General features: G+C 35.4%; 1 protein-coding gene across 1 annotated transcript in view; it reads left to right on the top strand.

Moving 5' to 3' along the window:
• SGO2 (shugoshin 2) overlaps positions 1 to 20,037 on the top strand; it is a 37,594-nt gene extending 17,557 nt beyond the window's left edge. Inside the window, exons 5-8 of the mRNA XM_029933286.1 lie at positions 3,976 to 4,106; positions 5,192 to 8,371; positions 9,065 to 9,215; positions 19,703 to 20,037. Of these exons, the coding sequence (XP_029789146.1) occupies positions 3,976 to 4,106; positions 5,192 to 8,371; positions 9,065 to 9,215; positions 19,703 to 19,718 (3,478 nt within the window). The 3' untranslated portion in view covers positions 19,719 to 20,037. The remainder of the gene's footprint in view (positions 1 to 3,975; positions 4,107 to 5,191; positions 8,372 to 9,064; positions 9,216 to 19,702) is intronic.
• The last annotated feature ends 4,707 nt before the right edge of the window (positions 20,038 to 24,744 follow it).

The raw sequence follows: 24,744 nt of genomic DNA, 5'->3' as shown, positions 1-24,744 counted from the left end.
AGTCTCCATTTTCTGTATTTAGGTTTTTATTCTTGAATATTACCTTGGCTCTTTTGGCTCCTTTGCATTTCCAAGTGAATTTTAGAATCAGCTTGTCAATTTACACACATACACACACACTGTCTCTCTATTTCTCTCTCAGTTTTGGAATTTTGATTGGGATTATATAGAATATAGTCCAGTTTGGGGAAAGTAGGCATTTCATAAAATTGAATGTTCCATCAACGAACATGGTATATCATTGTTTATTTAGATATTAATGTATTTTCTTTCATAGTTTTATAGTTTTTTGAGTAGTTATTTCACATCTTAGATTTTTTTCCTACTTATCTGATATATAATGGTATTCTGAATGTTACTGTTTTTATTTGTTTATTTATAAATGTTTATTCATTTTTGGGAGAGAGCGTGTGAGCAGGAGAAGGGCAGAGAGCGGGGACAGAGGATCTGAAGCAGGCTCTGCACTGACAGATGAGTGATGTTGAGCATTTTTTCATGTGTCTGTTAGTCAGCTAGATGGAAAGACACTTCTTTTTATTCTGGTTTGCTCAGTGTTTTTATAATGGATTTGTATTGAATTTTGTCAAATTTTTTTTTATCTGTGGAATCATGACTTTTCTCCTTTATATCTGGTTTCATCAATGTTTTTTCTGTTTTTCTTTTATTTCATTGGTGTCTGCTCTTTATAATTTCCTTTATTTTACTTAGTTTTTAAAAATTGAGATATATCTTACCTTTCTGTTAATGTGGTGATTTCAATTTATATGCATTAAACCAAATTTCTATCTCACAAATTCCACTTGGTCGTGGTGTATTATTCTTCCTATATGTTGATGTATGTGATTTGGTAACATTTTCTTTAAATGTCTTTTATCTGTGTTTATAAGGGATATTGGTCTGTGATCTTCTACTGTATCTTTGATGGGTTTTGATAAGAGTTGTGCTGGCTTTGTAAAATGAAGAAATGTTCCCTCTTTTTGAGTTTGTACAACTGGTATTTCTTTGTTAAGGGTATGAAAGAATTAACAAGATAAGTAGTTTGGATGTGAATTTTTAGTTATTAATTTGATTTTTTAAATAAATATGGAGCTTTTCAGATTTTCTGTTTCTTTTTAAGTCAATTTAGAAAACACTTGTCAATATTTCTTGTTTTTTTTTCCATATTTCACCGTGTCTGCCCTTTTGTAAAAATTTTTTTTAATGCTAATTTATTTTTGAGAGAAACCAAGCATGAGTGGGGGAGGGGCAGAGAGAGAGGGAGGCACAGAATCTGAAGCAGGCTTTAGGCTCTGAGCTGTCAGCACAGAGCCTGACACAGGGCTCAAACTCAAAGACAGATCATGACCTGAGCTGAAGTTGGATGCTTAATTGACTGATCCTCCTTGGTGCCCCAAGTGTCTGCCCTTTATTATTTCCTTTCTTCTACTTATTTTTAAAAATTGAGATATAATTCAGATAACAAAGTTTTCCATAACTTGAAATTCACCATTTCACAGTGAACAGTATGGTGGATTTGATCAATTGATTGATTTAGAGAGCAAGCACAGGGGAGAGACAGAGGAAGGGAGAGAATATTAAGTAGGCTCCACGCTCATCATAGAACCCAATGCAGGGCTTGATCCCGTGACTGGGAGATCATAACCTGAGCCAAAATCAAGATTTGGGTGCTTAACCGACTGAGCCTCCAGGTGCCCCACAGGGGATTTTAATATAGTCATAAAATTTGTAATCTTCACTACTATCAAATTCCAGAATATTTTCATTACATCAGAAAGAAAGCCCGTATCCGTCAACAGTCACTTCCCATTCTCCTCTTCTCCAGCCCCTGGCAACCACTAATCTGTTTTCTGTCTCTATGGATTTGCCTATTTTGGACATTTCATATCAATGGAATCACACAGTATATGGTCTTTTGTGTCTGGCTTCCTTCACTTAGCATAACATTTTCAAGTTACATCCATGTTGTGGCATGTATTAGTATATCATTCCTTTTTATGACAATAATTTTCTGTTGTTTGTATCTATCATATTTTTGTTTACTCATTTGCAGTTAAAGAACATTTGTGGTATTGATACTTTTTGGCTATTATGAGCAATGGTACAGTGACCATTCATATAAAAGTTTTTGTGTGGATATAGTTTTCAACTTATGCCTACAAGTAGAATTGCTGAGTCATGTGATAACTATATGTTTAACTTTTGGAGGAACCACTAAACTGTTTGCCAAAGCTGCTGCATTGTTTTACATTTCTACCAGCAAAGAACTAGGAACCCAATTTCTTTACATCCTTATCACTTGTTATTACCAATCCTTTTGACTAGAGCCATTATAGTGGGTATGAAGTGGCATTTCATTGTGGTTTTGATTTACATTTTTCTGATGATTAATGATATTGAGAATATTTGCATATTGAGCATATTTTTCATGATCATTTTATATTAGGATCATTCTATCGGTCATCTTTTTCTCTTGAATTTGAACACTTCTTCTTGCTTTATATTTTGAATAATATTGGATTGTATCCTGGACACTGTGAATCGTGTGTTGTAGAAAGTCTGGATTCAGGCATGTTTCTCCAACAAATTTGATGTTTTTATTTTAGTGGGCAGTTACCTTGTCTGAACATGAAATCTCATTTCAGTTCTTTTATCCTTAGGTGGGCTGGTTGAAATCTTCTTCACATATTTATGGGTCAGCCAGAGATTGGGGGAGGCAGTTTACACACAAAATTTGGTGCTCCCTTCTCTACTTCATCTGGTATTTCCCCAATCAAACACATTTTGCAGCTGTTGTTACTGTCCCTAATTCTGACCTTGAATCAATAAGAATATAGACTTCTAATGTTTAAAAATGTGGCACTGGCTGAGATTGTAAACTCATCTTTTTAAGAGCTTTTAGTTAACTCTCCAGTTAATTCAGATTGTTTTTAAAAATGTATATATTTTTTAAATGTTTATTTTTGAGAAAGAGAGAGAGGCAGAGAGAGAGAGAGAGAGAGAGGCACAAAGAGCGGGATATAGAGAATCCCAAACAGGGTCGGTGTTGACAAGCTGGAATTAGGACTTGAATTCACCAACTGTAAGATCATGACCTGAACCGAGATCAAAAGTCAGACATTTACCTGACTGAGCCACCCAGGCACTTCATTTTTAAAAAATATTTATCCAGAACTTATAATCATTGTTTGATAGAGTTGACTCAAAAATGGCTATTCAGCCATTACCAGAAGCAGAACCTCTCTTTTTTTTTTTAACTTGTTTTACCAAGTGGCATAGAAATTTCTTCCCAATGGCTATTCTATTTGTTGCATTTAAATTTTTAACAAATATCTGTCACTATTTATCCTTATCATTGTCAATAATTTTTAAATATTTGTGATTTGTTTGGCATTCAAAGCAAAGTCTTTATTGATGGAGGATGTTAATCCTCATTCTTTGAACTCAAGGTCAGTATATTGAATTATTTCTGTGTGTTACTGCCTCCCCTCCACCCCCAAATAGGTTTAATTAACTACTCTAGGAATATGGCTTTAGTTTACATGGATGCCTTTTGGAAACGTAACAAACTTTAGTTCACACATAACTTTACATACAATTTTTCTTGCTTGAAACTAGAGAAAGAGTTTTGGGTATTCCATAAAATTAATTGTAAGAAAACTATAAATATTACATTTGTAAGTATTAGTAAGTATGCTTGAACTTTATTCATTTCATTGGTATTATCCTAAATGGCCAATCAGTGGACTATATCAGTTACCTCTTTTTGAGGCCACCGGGGCTATGGGAATAAGAAGCGTGCCTGTTCTATACTATTAGAAACTATCTCTTTCCTACCTGTAATTGTTTTCATTGAACACAGAGAGATACCAGAGTGGGTTTATGATTGGATCTTAAATAAATAGAATATTTAAAAAATTAATTTTCTAAATTATTTTTATAAAATACAAAATCCTTAATTTCCACTTGCCTATTTAGGGTTCCATTAACTTCAGATGATGATGATGATGATGATGATGATAAGGAGAAAATGCAATATGATGACAACATTACAGCAAAGACATCACCCGATATTCCCTTTTCAGTATCAACAAGACAATCTTTATCAAGTCAGTATAATTTGGAATCGTTATTTCTTAGTGAAAATAATCATAAGATGTGTTGGTTAGATGATTCAGACATTTTTTCTATTATTGATATGCTTCCCAATGATGAATATCAGTATTAAAAAGTTATATTCATCAAATTTTTTTCTTGAGGCCCAGGATGTATAAGGAGTTAGTAAGTTACATCTCTTATGTTATAGATAGCTAACTTAACATCATTTAAAACTGCTGGTGAAAAATTTAATTTTTAAGTAAACATGCTGACAAATGTCAGATCCACAGTGGCTTAACACTGATATTCTGCAAGCAATATTTAGAAATGAATCAGCCTGGAGAGCTTTTCTTGGTATCTTACTAGCTTATGAATTAAAAGATGCCATATATTTATTTAGTTTCATCTTACCTTCTCATAAACATTAAAACTGGGGATCTAGATAGATTTAGTGACTTTTTCAAGATCAGAGTCAAAACAAAAACGTGAGCCTGGGTAATGGTTGAGCCAGATAATATTATGACACTTATGTTTTATTTATATGGTTATTTCTAAAATAATAATCCTTTAGTGGAGTCTGGCTTATGTATTCGTCATAGATATGCAGATTAAATTTTGGAACCATAGGTATATTTCATTAAGACCTTAGAATTATTTTTCCTTTATAAAAATTTATGTGAATGTGTATATATAATTTATATAAATATTAGCTGCCTGCTGATAGCCTTTTGATAGTAACCCTTATCAGAGTTATCACTTTTATTTGGGTTTACTTGCTGGCCTCCTCCCATTTTAGAAATATATGTTAATGGCTCTATTATTGGCTATACTCCACAGTACTCTTGGGGTCAAGGTAGAGTGAATTCTAAGTATATATTTTCCATAGATACAAATGTAAAATATGACTTATGTATACTCTGATCATTTCTACTTTATTTTTATCAGTGAAGATTCTTAGTAGGTATCTGAACAGAACACACTGTCAGAAATCCTTTCTGTGAAACCGCTTGATTTTTAATCTAATTTGTTTAAAATAACATATTCCTTACCATAACTTATTTCTGAATTTTCTTTCCCCTTATTTTATTTCATTCAGACCAGAGTCCCAAGAATTCTCTAATGAGTGAGATAAAAAATGCCCAGTCAATCAGCCACAGAAAGGAGAAGCCATCTCCTAATAAAGTAACTGAAAGGAAAAAACATGTATCATCTTGGGAATCAAATAATCCTACCGACAGTCTTCACGTGATGGATGTAGATCAACAACAGATTTCAAGTCCAGAATTTAATTGGAATAAAATAAGTGATCATACTAATGAAACAAATATTAAAATGCAAAGAAACCTACCGTGCCTTCCTGCCGCACCTGAGTCTACAAGTGAACCAATTGCGGAGTACATGAATCCATTACAGGGTATTGATGACTTTCAGTTGCAGAAAACTGTATATGATGCTGATATGGATTTAACTGCTGGTGAAGTAAGCAAAATTGTTACAGTCTCAACAGGCACTAAAAATAAAAGTAATAAAAAATCAAATGATTGTAAAATAAAAACTTTCAGAAAAGTGAAAGATTCAAGCTCTGAAAAAAAGAGAGAAAGATCTAAGAGATTATTTAAAAATAGTTCAGATATCGATATTGAGGAAAAGATTGAAAACGGGCCAGAAAAAATATCAGTTGTCTTGGATAGCAAAGGGGATTCAGAAGATCCAAATTTTATTTTTGGTACAGAGCAGCTGACTCAGTCGAACATACTGAAGAAAGTAACCCCTCATAATGGCTTTGGTCAAGATGACAGAGAAAGTACACAGTGTAATAAAAAGAAGAAGAAAATACATGTAACAAATGAGCAAGAGGAAACCAACTCGTTCTCCCAAAGTTCAGATAAATTCCATCAAGAGAGTAAATTTGGTACGGGTCAGAGTTCTCTAGCTTATCATAAAAATAAAACTTCTAGAGAGACATTTGTGATTCATAAGTTAGAAAAAGGTAACTTATTCCCAAGCCAAAAGAATAAAGAAACCCCTTCCGAAAACCTAGAAGTCACAAGTGAATTTCAAACACCCAGTCTTTCCATCAAAGATAATGGAAGTTTATGTGATTATAATATCCAGAATATGTCATATTTGAAAAAGCATGTCACTGATATGCAACTTACTCAGCAAAATCAATCAATAATAAATGAGAAGCTTAGGCAAAAAGTAAGTCGGAGGACAGAAATAATTTCTGAATCAAACCAAGCATTTGAGGATACTGCTGAAGATGTGCATGGCCCAGAAAAAGATAACTTTTCCTTCCAAATTCAAGAGAATAAAGAAACCATCTCTGGAAACCTAGAAGTTTCAGATGAGTTTCAAAAACCTGCTCTTTCCATCATTGGTAATGGAATCCTGTGTGATTGTGAGATCCAGAATTTGTTTGATTTGCAAAAGCAGATCACTAATTTGTACCCTGTTCAGCAAAATGAATCAAAAGTTAATAAGAATCTTAGGCAGAAAGTAAATCGGAAGACAGAAATAATTTCTGAAATGAATCACTTAGATAATGGCAAAAATGTGTATTGTCCAGAAAAGGGTAATTCTTCTTTCCTAACCCAGAAAGATAAAGAAATCGTCCCTGAAAATCTGAAAGACTCAAGTGAGTTCCAAACACCTGCCCTTTCTACCAAAGACAGTAGAAACATATATGATTATGAGACTCAAAATGTTCTGGGAGTGAAAAAGCATATCCAGGATATGCAACCCACTTGTCAAAATGAATCAAAAATAGATCAGAAGCTTAGGCAAAAGGTGTGTCGGAAGACAGAAATAATTTCTGAAATCAACCAAGAACATGAGAATAATGACAAAGACATACATGACCCAGAAAAAGATAACTTACTTTATCTAACCCAAAAGGAAAAAGAAATCATCCCTGAAAACCTAGAAGACTTAAATGAATTTCAGATAGCTGATCCTTCCACCAGAGGTAATAGGGACCTATGTCATTATGAGACTCAAAACATTTCGGGGGTGAAAACACATGTTACTGATATGCCACTTGTAAAGCAAAATGAATCAAAAATGAGTAAGAGGCTTAGGCAGAAAGTAAATCGGAAGACAGAAATAATTTTAGAAATGAACCGAGTAAATGAATTTAAAAAAAAAGGTATGCATGACCCAGAAGAAGGTAGCTTCCTTTCCCTATCCCAAACAGATAAAGAAACTATTTCTGAAAACCTAGAAGTCACAAGTGAATTACAATCAGCTTATCTTTCCCCACGAAATAATTTATATGATTGTGAGACACAGAATGTGTTGGATTTGAAAAAGCGTGTCACTGATATGCGACCTACTCAACAGAATGAATCAAAAATAAATAAGAAACATAGGCAGAAAGTAAATCGAAAGACAGAAATAATTTCTGAAAGGTACCCTATATATGAGGATAATGATAAAGACATGCATGATCAAGAAAGCTGTACAAAAGATCTTGATTTTCAAGTAAATAAATCTAAACAAAGACTTGAATGCCAAGGTATTATCAGTGGGTACTCTATGGAAATTGATAGCAGTGAAAAGGAGAATTGTGATCAAATTTCAAATCTTTACAAACTAGTTAAAAAACATGGGAAAGAATCATCAAGAAAGACAAATATTTTGGCCACGGGTAAAAACAAATCTATTTTGCAGTTATCAGATTCTTTACAGACATCAGTTTCCTTAGAATCAGGTTTAAAATATATTACTAATGAAGCAGATTCTGATCTTGGTAAGCACACAAAACCGCAGGAGAATCCAAAAGAAAGCACTACAACTCTGAATGAAAAAAAGAAAAATAACCCTTTTGCAGAAGAAGGAGAGTGCCAGGTCAGAAAAGTAAACAAAACAACATCTAAATCAAAGAAAAGGAAGATCTTCATCTGTCCTTCTTCAGATAGCCATGAAGTAATGCAAGTAATATCTGACACTGGCCAGGGAATATCAGTTGAATCTGAACAGGCTAATGAGGAAAAAAATTTGGAAAATGAGAAAGTTGTCAAAATGAAGCCAGACTTTTACACAAAGGCATTTGAATCTTTATCTCAGGTATATTCACCTAACATACGAGAGTCTTCCTTTAACAGTGTTCATGAGGATTCAGTACCTCCAAGTATTTCTTCTAGTGGAAATCTGATAGTAAAAGAAAGTGTTGCCCTAGAGAGTTCACCAATCTTTCAGGTAACTGATGATGTACGCGAGAAGATGAAAGGGATGAAATTCAAAGTCAACCAGAGAACACAAAAATCAGGAATAGGTAGGTAAATAGCTGAAGTGATTAAGTTTTTAAAACATTTATTCTTTTTTCACTTAACCAGTAAAGTATGTTCTAACATATTTTTGTGGAGTTTAAAAATAATATTGAACTGTGTAGCTGTTCTATAGAAACAATATACAGTATTTGTTTTTCTGTGTGACTTATTTCACTTAGCATAATGCCTTCAAGAGTCTTCTGTGTTGTTTCAAATGGTAGGATTTCCTCATTTTTTATGGCAGAAAAATATTCATAGAGTATATATGTATTCTATATATTCTATATTTGATATTCTATACACATAGAACATACTATATATTTGTGTGTGTATCGATATGTATATAGATATACATACATATACACATAGAGTGTATACACATGTATGCACACACCCAACTTCTTTATCCATTGAGTTGACCTGTGAAGAATTTTTATCAGCCTATATGTGGTTTGGAATAAAATATAGTTTGATACTTTGTTTAAAATTTTATGTCTCTTCTCATTGCTGAAAAAAAACTGATTCATAAATAATTTTGGTGCTACTATTGTAATATTTAAAATTACAACATGAGGATTGTTAAGTTTAAAAATTTGCTATCAGATATTTGCAACATAAATATCCCGTATCTATTTCTATATGGGAGATATCCCATATCTCTCTGTATATATTTTTAGTGAAAATTATATTGTTTTCAGGTGGTAGAACACTACAGGACTTAACAAATACCAGTTTTATTTCAAATAACACTGCTAAAGCTGAAAATAAGTCAGAAAATCCATCTTTAGAGCTACCAAGCCGAAGAAGAAGGTGTACTCCTCTCTATTTAAAAGAACCAAATCTCAAAAGGTAAGTATCTCAGTGATACTAAATTGATTTCAGTATGATAATATTAAATATATGCTTTAAAAAAATCTGTGCCTGAATTAGTACTTGAACACTTCTGAATATCAATAGATTTTTGATATGTAACAACCACAGTAATGATCTAGATAAGATTTGAAGAAATATCTTCTTTGATTCCTTTGAACAGGCTTTGTATCTGCTCTGTATAATTTGCATAGCACTATTTCCGTGCCTGTTATCTTCATTAGTTTTCTACCTTGTTCCCTAGAAGAATTGAAAGTGGCTTATTTGTACTTTGGCCTTAAAGAATAATAGTCTTTTTCTTTCTGTTTAAAAATATCAAATATGCCCCCAAAAAGAGAAGATAGTACTCCTCCTATTTATACATCTTTTAGCTTCAATAGTTATCAATATTTTTGCCTTATTTATTTAATCTGTCCTTTTTTGTATTTTTTTAGATGTTTTATTTGTTTTTGAGAGAGACAGAGCACAAGTTGGTGGGAGGGGACAGAGAGAGAGGGAGACACAGAATCCAAAGTAGGCTCCAGGCTCTGAGCTGTCAGCACAGAACCCAACATGGGGCTCAAACTCACAAGCCACAAGATATGACTTGAGCTGAAATCGAACACTTAACCAACTGAGACATCCAAGTGCCCCTGTTGTAGTATTTTAATGCAAATCCCTAATATTGGGCCATTTAATTCCAAAGACACTTCTATACATATCTCTTATAAAAGGAACTTCTTAACAAACTTCTTAACAAATTAATCACATCAATTATCAATATGAATTATCAAGAATCTCTTACTGTCAATTAATCACCAATCCTTATTCAAATTCCCTTAATTATCTCAAAAAATGTCCAAATGCCCTTTACATGTATTTTATTGAAAATCTCAAAAATTTTTTTTAAAGTTTACTTATTTATTTTGGAGATACACCTCTCAAGGGAGGACATCCAGATGGCCAACAGGCACATGAAACAATGCTTAGCGTCAATCATCAGGGAAATACAAATCAAAACCACACTGAGATACCACCTCACGCCAGTCAGAGTGGCTAAAATGAACAAATCAGGAGACTATAGATGCTGGCAAGGATGTGGAGAAACGGGCACCCTCCTACACTGTTGGTTGGAATGTAAACTGGTGCAGTGCTCTGGAAGACAGTTTGGAGGTTCCTCAAAAACTTAACAATAGAACTCCCCTATGGCCCAGCAATAGCACATCTAGAGATTTACCCAAGGGATACAGGAGTGCTGATGCCTAGGGGCTCATATACCCCAATATTCATAGCAGCACTTTCAACAATAGCCAAATCATGGAAAGAGCCTAAATGTCCATTACCTGATGAAAGGATCAAGAAGATGTGGTATATATATACAATGGAGTACTACATGGCAATGAGAAAGAATGATATATGGCCATTTGTAGCAAAGTGAATGCACCTTGAGGGTGTCACGCTAAGCGAAATAAGTCAGGCGGAGAAGGACAGATACCATATGTTTGCATTCATAAGGGTAACAGGAGAAACTTAGCAGAGGACCATGGGAGAGGGGAAGGGGGAAAAATAGTTAGGGCGAGGGAGTGAGGCAAATCATGAAAGACTCTTGAATACTGAAAACAAACTGAGGGCTTAAGAAGGAGGGGGAAGCAAGAGGGGGGTGATGGTCACTTAACCAACTGAACCACCCAGGCACCCCTCACTTTTTTTAAAAGGATAAATGAAGTAGCTTGTTTTGCAGAACCTGATCATATTTGGGATCATATTTTTTCTTTTGGATCATATTTTCAAAAAGAGAAAAGTATTCTTAAATTTTCTTGTCCTTTGCACTGTTTCAGTGTTTGCTTCTTTTATAAATGAAAGACGTTGATGGTTCTGACAGGTGTTTTAAGACAATAACCAGCACACGGTAGCAGTACAAAGGAGGGTGAAAGAGAAACAAAAGGGAAATAAAGGATCAAAGTGTTTTTTAAATAAAACAACTTTGTCGAGTTAGAGTTTACACACTGTTCATATCAACATTTAAAGTGTATACTTCAGGGGCACCTGGGTGGTTCAGTTGGTTAAGTGTGTGCCTCTTGTTTTCAGCTCAGGTCATGATCTCACAATTTGTGGGATCCAGCACCATATCTGGCTTTGTGCTGACAGCATAGAGCCTACTTGGGATTCTCTCTCTCTCTCTCTCTCTCTCTCTGCCCCTCCCCGACACTCGTGTACTCTCCCTCTCCTCTCCCTCTCTTTCTCAAAATCAATAAATAACCTTTTTAAAAAAGTATATACTTCAGTGTTTTTTTAGTATATTCACAGATATGCATACCATTACCACAATTTTAGAACATTTCTTCATCTCAAAAAGAAACTCCATGCCCTTATCTAACATTCCCAGACCCCAGACCCCTCTCAGCCCTGGGTGACAATTCGCCTACTTCTATCTCAGTAGACTTTCCTGTTATAAATATTTCATTTGAATGGAATCATAATGTGTGGTCTTTGTGACTGGCTTCTTGCATTTAGCATAATTATTTTCAGGGTTCATTCATGTCATAGCATGTATCAGTATTTCATTTCTTTTTAGGATTGAATAATTATCATATAGATAATACCACATTTTTATTTATTCACTTATCTGTTGAGGGACATTTGTTTGTTCCCATCTTTTGGTTTTTATGAATAATCCTGCTATCAATACCATTTTCAAGTTTTTGTGTCTACATATGTTTTGGTCTCTCTTGGGTATATGCCTAGTTAAGGAATTCCTGAGTCATACGGTAACTGTTAATTATTTGAGGAACTGCCAACTGTTTTCCAAAGCTCTGCACCATTTTATTCACATTGTCACCAGCGATGTATGAGGATTCTGATATACCCATTTCCTTACCTTCACCCTTGTTATTTATTTTTTGATGATTCTAACCATAATAATGAGTGTAAAGTAGTGGTGTGTAATGGCTTTGATTTGTATTTCTCTGTAGAATAATGATGTTGAGCATATTTTCATGTGCTTATTGTCCATTTGTATATCTTCAAAGGAAAGTCTATTCAGATCTTTTTCCCTTTTTTCAATTGGGTTATCTTTTTTATTGAGTTGCAAGTTAAACTTTTTTTATTTTGAACTAATTATAGACTTATCAAAGAGTTATAAAAGTAGCATAGAGGTTCCTCACCCACCTTACCCACAGTACAATGATCAAAATGAGAAAACTAGCATCGGTACATTATCATCAACTGTAGACGGTAGCTGTCCATTAACGTCCTTTGCTGTTTCAGAATTCTATCCAGGATCTGACCTTGCCCATAGTGGTTATTTTTCCTTAGCTGCCTCCTGCCTATGACAGTTCCTTATTCCTTTTCCTTTTATGACTTTGACACTTTTGAAGACTAGTGGTCAGTTATTTTGTAGAATATCCCTCCGTTTGGTTTATCTGTTGTTTTCTCATGATTATAATGCAGTATGCGTTTTTGGCAAGAATCCTGCAGAAATGGTGTGTTCTCCTCATTGCATTTTTTAGTTTCAGTAATGTTAACCTTGATCACTTGATCGAGGAGGTATCTACTGTGTTTGTTTTCACTATAAAGTTACTTTTTTTTCCCTTTATAGTTCGTGAACATTGGGGAACATGCTTTGAATCTGTGCCTCCTATTTTTCCTCAAATTTTCGCCCAGTTTTAGCATCCATTGATGAATCTTGCCTGCAACAGTTCTATTTCTACCTAATAGTGGTTTTCAGTTTCCCTCTTTCTATATTTATTGAAATCCTGTAAGGAGAAACTGTTCTTTCTCCTTCATTTATTTATATCCCCGTGGACTCATGGATACTTATTCTGTAAATTAAAATCTAATACTATCTATCAACAGTTATCTTATTGCTCAGATCATTCCAGTTCAGCTATTAGAATTCCTTCACAGTGGCTTCCTTCTGTGTTCTTTTAACAAGACCTTATCATATTTTGAGAGCTTCCTTACTTTCTGACACAATATGTTCAAGGCTCATTTTAGTGTTTTTCCTCCGCTAACCCCCAAATCAGGCACTTTTTCAAAGATCCTGTTTCCTTTGATTGAAGAATTTTATTTAGAAGCCATGTATCTGCTACTGTAAACCTAGTAGCCTCAAACAATATACATGTATCTCTCTCAGTTTCTGTGGACCAGGTATCTGAACGGGCTTAATTGGGTGCTCTATTTATTGTCTCACAAAGCTGTAATTAAGATGTTTTCCAAGATGGTTCTTATCTGGAGGCTCCACTGTGGGAGAATCTGCTTTCAGAGTCACACAGATTGTTGGCAGATTTATTTCCTCGTAATTATGGGACAGGCCCTCAGTTTCATGCTGTTGACTGGAGGCTGTCCTTAGCTCCTAGAGGCCACTCTTAGCTCCTTGCCAAATGGCCTTTCAAAATGGTTCGTTATTTCAAACCTAGCTACAGAGTCTGTAGAGCAAATCCTTTAGCACACCGAGTATTATATAGTGAAATGTAATCCTAGAAGCAAGACATCCCAGGGTGCCTGGGTGGCTCAGTTGGTTAAACATCTGACTTTGGCTCAGGTCATGATCTCACATTCGTGGGTTCAAGCCCCGCGTTGGGCTCTGTGCTGACAGCTCAGAGCCTGGAGCCTGCTTCAGATTCTGTGTCTTCCTGTCTCTCTGCCCCTCCCCCTCTCATGCTCTGTCTCTCTGTCTCAAAAATAAATAAAACATTAAAAAAAATTTTTTTTAAAAAGAAGTGAGACATCCCATCACCTTTGTCATATTGGTTAGATGCAAGTCATAGTTCCTTAAGGAGAGAGTTAACACAAGAGCATGATGATTATGAGTTGGTGGGAGGGAGCCTTCTTAGGAGCTGGTTACCACAGGGGTCCTTGCTCTTAGGCCCTCCCAGCAGACAGAGCTGGGAAATGTATGTATGCGTGCCGATCCCTACATACACACACTTTTACATTTTTCTATCTGTATATGTAGTGAAAACCATGAGTTTATATTGGTATCTTTGATTCCAGTTCAACACCACAGGGTTCATTTTAGCTTTGCTTATTCATAGTTTCTTCATCAGCAAAGAAGCATGGCTTTCATTATCTATAATACATTTACTTATTTGTTCATTTCTAGCATACACATATAAGTAGTTTCAGAATTGCTGACTCCTATCCCTGTGAGAAACATACTTACTAACTAGATAATAACATTTAGATATGGTTCTTTTTGTCATGGGTTAGTTCTTCCTTACCACAACCCCTTTCCAAAGTATATATGTTATTCATTTGTAATTCATTTAGGTATATTTGTTATTGTTGGTATTCCATTTTCTTCTATATTTTGGTAGGTTTTGTTGTTTACTTTGAGGTATGTGAAACATTTGTTTTATACAAATCAAAGCTTTTCAAAATGGTATATGCAGCAGTGCGCCTGGGTGACTCAGTCAGTTGAGCGTCTGGCTCTTGACTTTGGCTTGGGTCATGATCTCGCCTTTCACAGTATCAGGCCCTGTGTTGGGCTGTACGCTGTTGGTACAGAGCCTTTCCCTCTCTTCTCCTCTGTCTACCCCTCCCCTCCTTGTGCTCTTCTCTGTCTCAGAATAAATGGACATTAAAAAAAAAAAGTAGAGAATGTCAACTACTTTTATCCCATCTACCCCATTCCCATTACCATCTTTCTATCCTATTTTTCTATACCCACTCCCCCAACTTGGGTAACCAATGTCTTTAGTTTCTGGCTTCTCCTTCCTAAAGAAATACAGATATATTTATACTCCCCTTTTTCTTACATAAAGGTAGCATACTGTAGATACTCCGTTGGGCTTTGTTTTTTTGTTTGTTTGTTTAACAGTGTGTTCTGAAAATCATTCCCTATAATTTGTAGAGACTTTTCTCATCTTTTTTTTTTAATAGCTGAATAATACTTAATTGTGTATAGATGTACTATAGCTATTAGTAACATTCCTATATATGCACATTAGGTTGTTTTCAATATTTTGCCATTCTAAGTAATACTACATTGAATAATATGTGCATGTATCTTTTCATATTGTTGGAAGTGTATCTTCAAGGTAAGTTCCTAAAAGTGGGATTGCAGGAGTGAAAATAAACACATATGTAGTTTTGTTAGGTCTTGCCACACTTCCCTGCAGAAGCTAGTACCAATCTGCATTACCAACTATAGCCTGTGGCACTGCTTCCCCACATTGTAGTCATATGTAATATATTGTCATATTTTAAAGTTGTTGCCACTCTAATAAGTGAGAAATGGTGTCTTGATGTTTTATTTGCATTTCTCTAAAGCGAATTTAAATGCTTTTCTCATGCTTGGGGGTCATTATATAATCTTTTAGTCTGTTCATAACTTTTTTCTGTCTTTTTCATTGTGTTTCTGGTCTTTTGTCCCTCAGTTATTAAGAATTCTTTATTAGGGATATTAGCCCTCATAGTAGGTGTAGCCAGTATTTTTTTTTTTAGTTTATCATTTATTTTTTGACTTTATAGTTTTTAATCATGTAAACATTTTTAATATTTATATAGTGAGATTTGGCAATCTTTTCTTTCATTCTCTTTGAATTTTGAGTCATAGAAAGTCTTTCCCTATACTGTGAATAAAGGGGAATTCATTCATATTTTCTTCTAGTATTTTTATGGTTCTATTTCTTACATAAAACCCTAGACCATTTAGAATTTGTTTTCTAATGTGAGTTGTAAGATATGGATCTAATTTTGTCTTTTTTCCAAAGGCTACCCTGTGTACTGGTACTATTCATTTATTTTAAAATGCATCTTTATCCCCAAAGATTTGAGGTGTCAACCATGTCATATTCTAAATTTCTGTATGTATTTTGTGGGGGTCTAACGCTGGACTTTTTATTTTATTGCAGCAATCTACCTGTCTAGTATGGAGGCTTTATATGATGTTTTAATGTCTGCTAGGGCTACTGCCGTCTTAAAGTTTTTCTTTTTCATTGTTCCCTTGGGTGTTATTACATGCTTGTTTTTACATAGAACTTTAGATTTTAGTGCATTTACTTGTCAAGCTCAGGGTTTCTCAACCTCAGCACTATTGACATTTTGAACTTGGTATTTCTTTGTTGTGGGAAGCTGTTCCATGGACTGTAAGATGTTTAACAGTATCCCTGCCCTCCACCCGGTAAATGTCAGTAGTACCCATCCATTTAAAACAATCAAACATATCTCTAAATGTTGTAAAATGTCACCTAGGGAGCAAAATTGTCCTGAGTTAAAAACCACTGTTCTACTTGCTGATATTTTTATTGGGATTGCATTGAATTTATACCTTAATTTAGGGAGAACTAACATCTTTGTATTGAGTTTTGCTGTGTAGGAACAGGAAATGTCTTTTCTTTTTATTCAAGTCCTCTTGTATAACTTTTAGAAGTGTTTAAAAATGTTCCTCATACAGATTTAACACATTTGTGTTAAATTGATTTGTAGGTAGCCTTCTTTGTTGCTATTGTAAATGGACATATAACTTGGACATGTAAATCATGCTCAATATTTGTTTATGAGTATGAAAGGTGTTGAATTCTGTGTAAGTTTATAAATTTCTTTTATTGTCTACCTCACTGATTCTCTAAAGCAAAACTTAGTGGAAGAGGAATACTTGAGAAGTACTATGAAATCATCTGTAAATTGAGTTAGTTTTACTTCTTTACCAATTCATATGCTTCTGATTGATTTCTCTGATTTAATGGCATTGGCTAAGACCTCAAGTATAGTTTGACATAGTAACAGGAATAGTGGGCATTCTTGCTTATTCCTGACATGAGTGGAAGTACTTCTGTTGTCTCTTCATCAAATAAGATAATGGCTTTGGGATTAAGGTATGTATATATAATTTATAATATTAAGAAAATGTCCTTCAATGTCCATTGAGTGTTTTAGTCATGGATGAATGTTGCATTTTGTCAAGGACTTTTTCAGTATCTATGAAAAAATTGTATGCTTTATTTCCTTAGATATATTAACATGGTCTATGATAATAGATTTTCTAATATTGAACCAAACTTGCAGTTTTGGAATAGATCTCATTTGGTCATTGTATGTGATTTTCATGTGGTATTGGATTTGCTTTTGTAACTGTGCTGTGAGTACTTGAAAAGAATATGTATTCTCTATTATCAGAGTGTAGAGTCTAATACATACTCATAAGATTTACCCCTACATTGTTTAGATTTTCTATCTCCTTATTTTTTTGTCCACTTCATCGGTCTTGCCCTGAGAGTGTTATGTATTAAAATCTCCCATTATTGTGTTCCTATTTGTCTCCATGCATCTCCTGTTGTTTTTGCTTCATAGAGGTAGTTAGTTGCTCTGTCATTTAGTACATAAATATCATAATTACTATATACCCATATATAGTAATACTCATAATTACTATACATATTCATATATAGTAATATTTATAATTACTATGTGTATTACTATATGTGCATTGTGCATTAGGGCTTTTACTATTAAAAATGTCCCCCTTTGTCATATTCAGTGCTTTGGGACTTAAGAGATAAAGGGCTTTTAAAAATGTATTTGTATTACCTTCCTAATAACTTTTGCCACCCGTGTCCTCAGTGCTTATAATGATCACTTCATAATACGTTGCAAGCAGTTTCATTCAGGATCTGTTCTCACTGGGGGCCTGTCAGAACCTGTGATGTAGACCTGTTGGATGCCATGCCCAATCCAAAAAGAAAATAAAAGGGAGCTGGGTTGTCATCATTCTTAGTATTTATACTAAATATTTATTGTGATATTTGCTTCTAAAACACCTACCAGCTAAACCATTTGCCAAATAATCTGTATGCCCAGTAGATCTAAATTAATCTAGAATACTATTTCATTACAGCATTTGCTATACTTAGACTAGGTAACGTTTTTGAAAGAATTGATTAAATTCTATCTAATTACCCAAGGCAGCGGTATCATATGCTCTGGAGAGGAGTACAAAGGAGAGAAAGAGACCTACTCTAATACCTACCATTTATACCTTTGTAATTTGGGACCAAGTATATGCATCTCATCTAAAAAACATACTTCTTGTAATAAGACCAACTAGGTGCATGGTAAACCTAAAAGTGACATTACTAGGTAAAATATTAAAAAAAAAAAAAAATGGGCACCTGGGTGGCTCAGTCAGTTGAGTGTCCGGCTTCAGCTCAGGTCATGATCTCATGGTTGGTGGGTTCAAGCCCCGTGCCAGGCTCTGTGCTAAGAGCTGGCTCAGAGCCTGGAACCTGTCTTCAGATTCTGTGTCTCCCTCTCTCTCTGACCCTCCCCTGCTCATGCTGTCTTTCTCTTGCTCAAAAATAAATACAACATTTAAAAAATAAATAAATAATCAAAACCAAAAAAACCTTGAACAAATCTGTTAGCTAGACGGAGAAGAGAGAAAGTTCATATCAGAGACTGAATGAGAGCAGGAACCAAGAGAGGTAGGGGGACTCTGAAACTGGCTTTTGCCCAAAGACATTTATCTAAGTGAACCTAAGTATTGGAGTCACACAGCCTTATGGGCTGAGGACTGAAGGCATATCCTAAGGTTTAGTTAAAATGAAGTCTAATAGTAGATCACCTTCAATAAAGTTGAGCTACTCTCAGTAGGAGAGCAAACTAAAAATAACTTTCCCACCAGCCTTTTTAAGCCCTAGGAAAAAACTCTGGTACTGAACTGAGAAGGAAAAAAAATCTTTTGAGAATTTGCAACTAAAATCAAACTCTCCTGCATTGCACCTGGAGTTCACAACATCTGGAAGTCATTGAAAACCTCAAGCTAAGAATTTAGTATTAGTGACTTATAGTGCGGCCTTTTGTCTGTCAGAAGCAAATGCAAATATTTTCTAGAGCTCTCCTTCATCTCAGTCATCAACAAATTTTCCACAGATAAAGTTACAAGGGAAATGAACGGTTAGCTCACAGTAAACACTACACATGCAAGAGAACCAGGTGCCAGCAGAAGCAACTGATAGTAAGGTTAGACACAGAATATAAAATAAGAATGTTTAATGTTTCAGTGAAGGAGAGACTTGAAATGAATAAAGGTTGAAAAAGCAAGTTAACTGTGAAAAAGAGCAAGCAAAAGATAAATGCAGTTCAGGATAGTGGTTACTTCTTGGGGGACAACAGGGATGTGATCAGAAAGGGGCACATTGGAGGCTTCTGAGGTGTGGTAGTTTACATTGTAGTTCTTACCCTGGGGGGTAGGTACATCAACATTTATTTGGTTGTTTTTAAGGTGTACGTTTTCATATACTCTTTTATGTATGCTAAAGTTCATAATAAAAATACATAGTAATACATAGTACATAGAAATACATACTAAAGCATGTAATGTGTAAAGTCTAAGCTGGTCTTTTTTTTAACCCTTATTTTATAATTCCCACTATCATGGAGTATTCCAAATACATGATGCAGCCATTGTCTTCTCCATGCTTTACAGCAAAAGCCTTAGCTTTGAGTTGTTAGTATTGTTTATCTTCCTTTTTTCTATTCTGCAGGAAGATGAGAAGATGAGATGCATTTCTGGATTCTGCTTTGTTGAGTTCTCAAACCATAACAAGTCAAAACGAGGATATAGCAAGAATCAAGAAGATGAAATGCATGATGAAAGGTTTTTTTTTACCCCACCTTTTCATGAGTGTTAATTTATTCATTCTTATGTTTATATATATGTGCATAAAATAGCTATTTTGTAATGTTCAAAACTTCTAAAATCATTTTGGTCATCCTGTAACTTATCTTCCTGTTCTTGTAAGCCTCTTTCAACCAAATAGCCATTAACTAAGCAAAAGCTGTTAACCTTTTAACCAAATAAAATGTGTTGTAAATATTTTTTCATTGGTTATTTTGTTGCTTACCAAGCTATCTTGTTTTGTTTTTAAACCATCCAATATATGTAAACACACAGAAGATTTTAAAAGTCGGCCTCTGCCCTGGCCAGTTTTCTGTCACCCTTCTTTCTTATACCTTCAGAATTACCTGGCAGGTGTCACTTTCTGAATTATTTCCAATATATGTAATCTGATGAGTTGGCTGAGGGGCTTAACCTTTCAGGCTCTTTTAAATTTGGTTTTTATAACATTTATGTATTTATTTTTGAATTTTTATTTGTTTACTTATTTATTTATTTTCTTTTACTTTTTAGACAGCACGAGCCAGAGAGAGGGGCAGATTGGGGGGTGGAGGGGAGAGAGAGAGAGAGAGAGAGAGAGAGAGAGAGAGAGAGAGAGAGAGAGAGAGAGAGAGAATCTTAAGCACACCCCATACTCAACATGGGAGTCCTGACCCAGGGTTCAATCCTACAGCCCTGGCTGGGATCATGACCTGAGCTGAATCAAAAGTCAGATGCTCTACTGGTGAGCCACCCAGGTGCCCCTTATAACTGTATTAAAATTTTTTTTTAATGTTTTTATTTTCGAGAGAGAGACAGTGTGAGCAGGGGAGGGTCAGAGAGAGAGAGGGAGACACAGAATCTGGAGACAGGCTTTAGGCTCTGAGCCAGCTGTCAGCACAGAGCCCAATGTAGACCCACGAACCGTGAGATCATGACCTGAGCTGAAGTTGGACACTTAACCAACTGAGCCACCCAGGCGCCCCAATTTTAAAGGTTGCTTACTACACCAGTAGTACAAAGTTCTAAATCCTGTTCATATCTGAGATTAATGAACATAGCTTAGTGTATTCAAATGACTAGTCAAATTCTATTTTGCCTAGATGAAAAAACTTGCTTAGATAATATCTGACATCTAAAAGGGTAAACTCAAAAACCTGCATGTTTAACAAACATTTCAGGTAATTCTAGAGTAGACTGTCCTAGGATCAAACTTTGAAGAACTGCTGTAGGCCCACAGAACTTACTCATAACATCAGTAATGTGGGTTGAATGGAGGCCTTTTAAAGGAACAGTTTACACACTGAGTAGAGCTTGGCACTCTGAAAGTTTTTGTTCCCTTTCCTGTACTCCTATTACTTGAAGACTTAGGACCTCTTGGAGTTCGTTTCCAGTATTATATTTTTGTTCCTATCACTTATTTCTATTTTTTCTCCTTTCTATGAGATTTTTCTTTTATTGCTGGTGGAATCTGGTCACAGTAAGAAACAATTTTCCTACTTCCAGATTATAAAGACATAGTTTCGTTTTGATTTTACGTTTAAATTTCTGATCCATGTAGATTTTTTTCCTGTAATATGATATATGAATGCAGTTTCCACCTTTTTCCAAGTGACTCTCCCATTAATTAGAAGGTCCATGTTTTCCACTACTGATTTGAAATGCTACTCTTTTTTGTGTTGTATTTTCATGTGCACTTAAATTTATTTCTCAATTTTCTGTTCTTTTAGTCTGTTCTTTTTTTTTTTTAATAGTTTATTTTCAAGTTGGTTTCCATATAACACCTGGTGCCTCTCCCCACAAGTGTCCCCCACCATGACCATCACCTCATTCCCTCCCTTCCCCTCCCCCTTCAGTCCATGGTTCATTTTCAGTATTCAATAGTCTTTCATGATTTGTGTCCCTCTCTCTCCCCAGCTCTCTTTCCCCCTTCCTCTCCCTATGGTCCTCTATTCGGTTTCTCCTGTTAGACCTATGAGTGCAAACATATGATAGTCTGTTCTTTTATGTCTGTGTATTCCCTGCCTACCATGCTCTATATACTTAAGAGGGAGTTTCAAAGTTTCCCTCCTAGAGCTTTGACTATTTCTTAATAAATTTATGCCTATTTTATTTTTCTCTTAGTAGTATAAATGGGATCTTCCCTTTGATTCTGTCTTCTAACTCTTATTTGCACATATCTTGATTATTGATTTCTGCATATTAATTACTAAACTCTCATTGTTTGTAGTATTTTCCAAACTGAAAACTAAGCTCTTTATGTTTTTTTTTTCTGCCCTTCCAAATCTTATGCCTCCCATGGCTTTCTCTGGTCTAATTGTATGGGTGCTAACTTAAGTGAAATGTTAAATGGTTGTGAGAATAATATTCTTGTCTTCTTCCTGATTTTCATGGGAGTGCCTCTGGTATTACCCTATTAAGTAAATTGCTGGGTTTTGAGCTTGTTAAATATAATTTATAATCACATAAAGTATTAATTATTTTATTGAGTGCTTTTTTAAAAAATCACGAATGAGTGTTGAGATTTTTGTCAAGTGACTTTTGGCATTGATAGAAATTGTATGAGTTAGGGTCCAGCCAAGAGATAGAAATCACAATTATTTTATAAATTGTTAGCCAGATACTAGAGAACTAAACAAGAACTAAAAAGGCAAAAGGGACCACTGGAGTGTCCTAGGGGAAGTAACTAGGGGAGGCACATTTTGGGGCTGGGGGAACAAAGAGAAAAGGAGAATTCTTGAAACTTAAAGGCTTGGAGGAAGAATTCCAGGACTCTGGGGAAGGTGTGAAATAAGTTGGTGCTGTTCCCTGAATGGCTATGACAACACTGGTCTGACAATGTGGAAAAGTTGCACACTTAACTGACTGAGCCACCCAGGCACCCCAAAACACCCCAAAAATAAATGTGACCATATCAAAAAGACACGAGTTCGAATTTGAAGGTGTTTCCATTGGCCAAGGATAGGACGAACTGAACATTAGTAAGAAAAAAGACTATTATTGATTAAAACACATTCTACAAAAAGTTCATAATGATAACCAAAAAAGGAGAAACAAGGACAAACATTGGATGCTCTGAAAATGTGTAGGAGGAAGTAATAAAGATATATTTTGCCTTTCTAGTATGAATCCTATTTGTGCATAGTCAATAGCTCTAGTGAACAGTAATAGTTCTTCTCTTCAAAAGAATCGCAACTGAAGAACGCTGAAGGAGTGTTAGAATTAGGAAGGTTAGTGTTTTGCAAACTCCTAATAATAAAATAACTGCTTCAGACAGTGGTCAGCAATGGATGGTGAAACCATGAGGTGAGATGTTGATGGAGAAATTCATGAAAAGAGAACCCACTGAACCCACTGATCATTTGTAGCATCATTCAGAATGAGACAACCAGGTATCATAAGCCTCCAGGTGTGTTGCAATGTAAAGTGAATGGCACCACCTGTGAAGTATTCTTTTTCCCCCCTCACCACCACCCCATAATTGAACTGGAATTAAATCAAGACTCTAGATTGATAGGCACAGTATATAAGTAATAAGTAGGAGGGAAGAATAACCTCAAAAGAAGCAATCAGCCATTTAAAAATGTGGTTCATTCTATAGGACAACTGACAGCATGGACATACTAATAACATCAAAAAGCGGGGGTGGGGCAGGGCACCTGGATGGCTCAGTAGTTTGAGCTTCTGACTTTGGCTCAGGTCATGAGTTTGCAGTTTGTTAGTTTGAACCCTGCATCAGGCTCTGCACTGACAGTGCGCAGCCTACTTTGGATTCTCTTATCTCCCTCTCTCTCTCTGCCCCTCCCCTGTGCCCTGTGTGTGTTCATTCGTTCTCTCTCTCTCTCTCTCTCTCTCCCCCCCTCCCTCTTCCCTCTCCCTCTCCCTCCCCCCCCAAAATAAATATTTAAAAAGTCGGGGAATGGGTGAGGAGTCTGTTCTAGATTAAAACAGACTGAAGAGAAAACAAATATATTGAATAGCTCTTGTTGGATTCAGAGAAAGCAAATGTAAGAAGACACTGGGAAATTTGAGGATATTAAGGAATTATTTTGTTAGGTGTGATAATGGCACTTGCAGTAAGAAAATGCCTTTTTAAAAAATGTATACCAAAATACATAGGGATAAAATAATGTGTCTTAGATTAGCTTTAAAATACTCAGAAAAAGTAAGTGAATATGGCAAAATACTGAGCCCTTGTTCCATTGTTAGAGCTCAGTGGGTTGTATGGGGATGCTAGCTGTACTCTTTACTTTTATGTACAAACTTCGGAAATGTTAAGAAAATTTTGTGTTCACATAAATAAAATGATACGGGCAAGTTTCCCAGAAAACAAGTCTGGAAAATAACTAGTTTAGTTCTGAATTTTAAAAGGAGTTATAGGCAGATTTCAAAACTGTAAACATTATACTGGTACATTCTAAACTGTAGGCTTACAGGTCATCTTTATGTTTATGCTTTTAGGTATTTTCCAAGTTGCATTAAAAAAAAAGGTTCCAAGATTTCATATTTACCAGATACACTTTGTGGTTATTTACTAGATAAAAAGTTAAAAAGGGGGGGCGGGGGAGTGATGAAGCTCTTTTTTATTTTTTAAGCCTATCTCGACATCAAGGGAGCTCTTAATTTTAAAAATAAACTTGGATAATTATTTCCGAAACTGTGAGATAAAGTTGCAAAACCATTCGTTTTGTCCTTAAGTCCCTTTTCCTGAAAAGTTGGAATGGGATTGTTTCAACGGAACTGCACCTGGTGCACTGGGAACGTGGTGAGAGCAGTGGCCTAAGAAGCCCCGACGGCTCCGGACCTCACTTCTGGCTGGAAAGCCACTTAGAGTGCGCGACAGTCAGAAGCTGGAGCAGAGACGCGGCCGGCGCGGCAGGCGCGCTGAGGCGGAGGGCGCGGCGCCTGGGGCGAGGGGGGCGGATCCCG

This window comes from Suricata suricatta, chromosome 3 (genome assembly GCF_006229205.1).
Source record: "Suricata suricatta isolate VVHF042 chromosome 3, meerkat_22Aug2017_6uvM2_HiC, whole genome shotgun sequence".
Lineage (NCBI taxonomy): Eukaryota > Metazoa > Chordata > Mammalia > Carnivora > Herpestidae > Suricata > Suricata suricatta.
The sequence above is the reverse complement of the archived record's forward strand: the minus strand, read 5'-3'. Positions and strand labels throughout refer to the sequence as shown.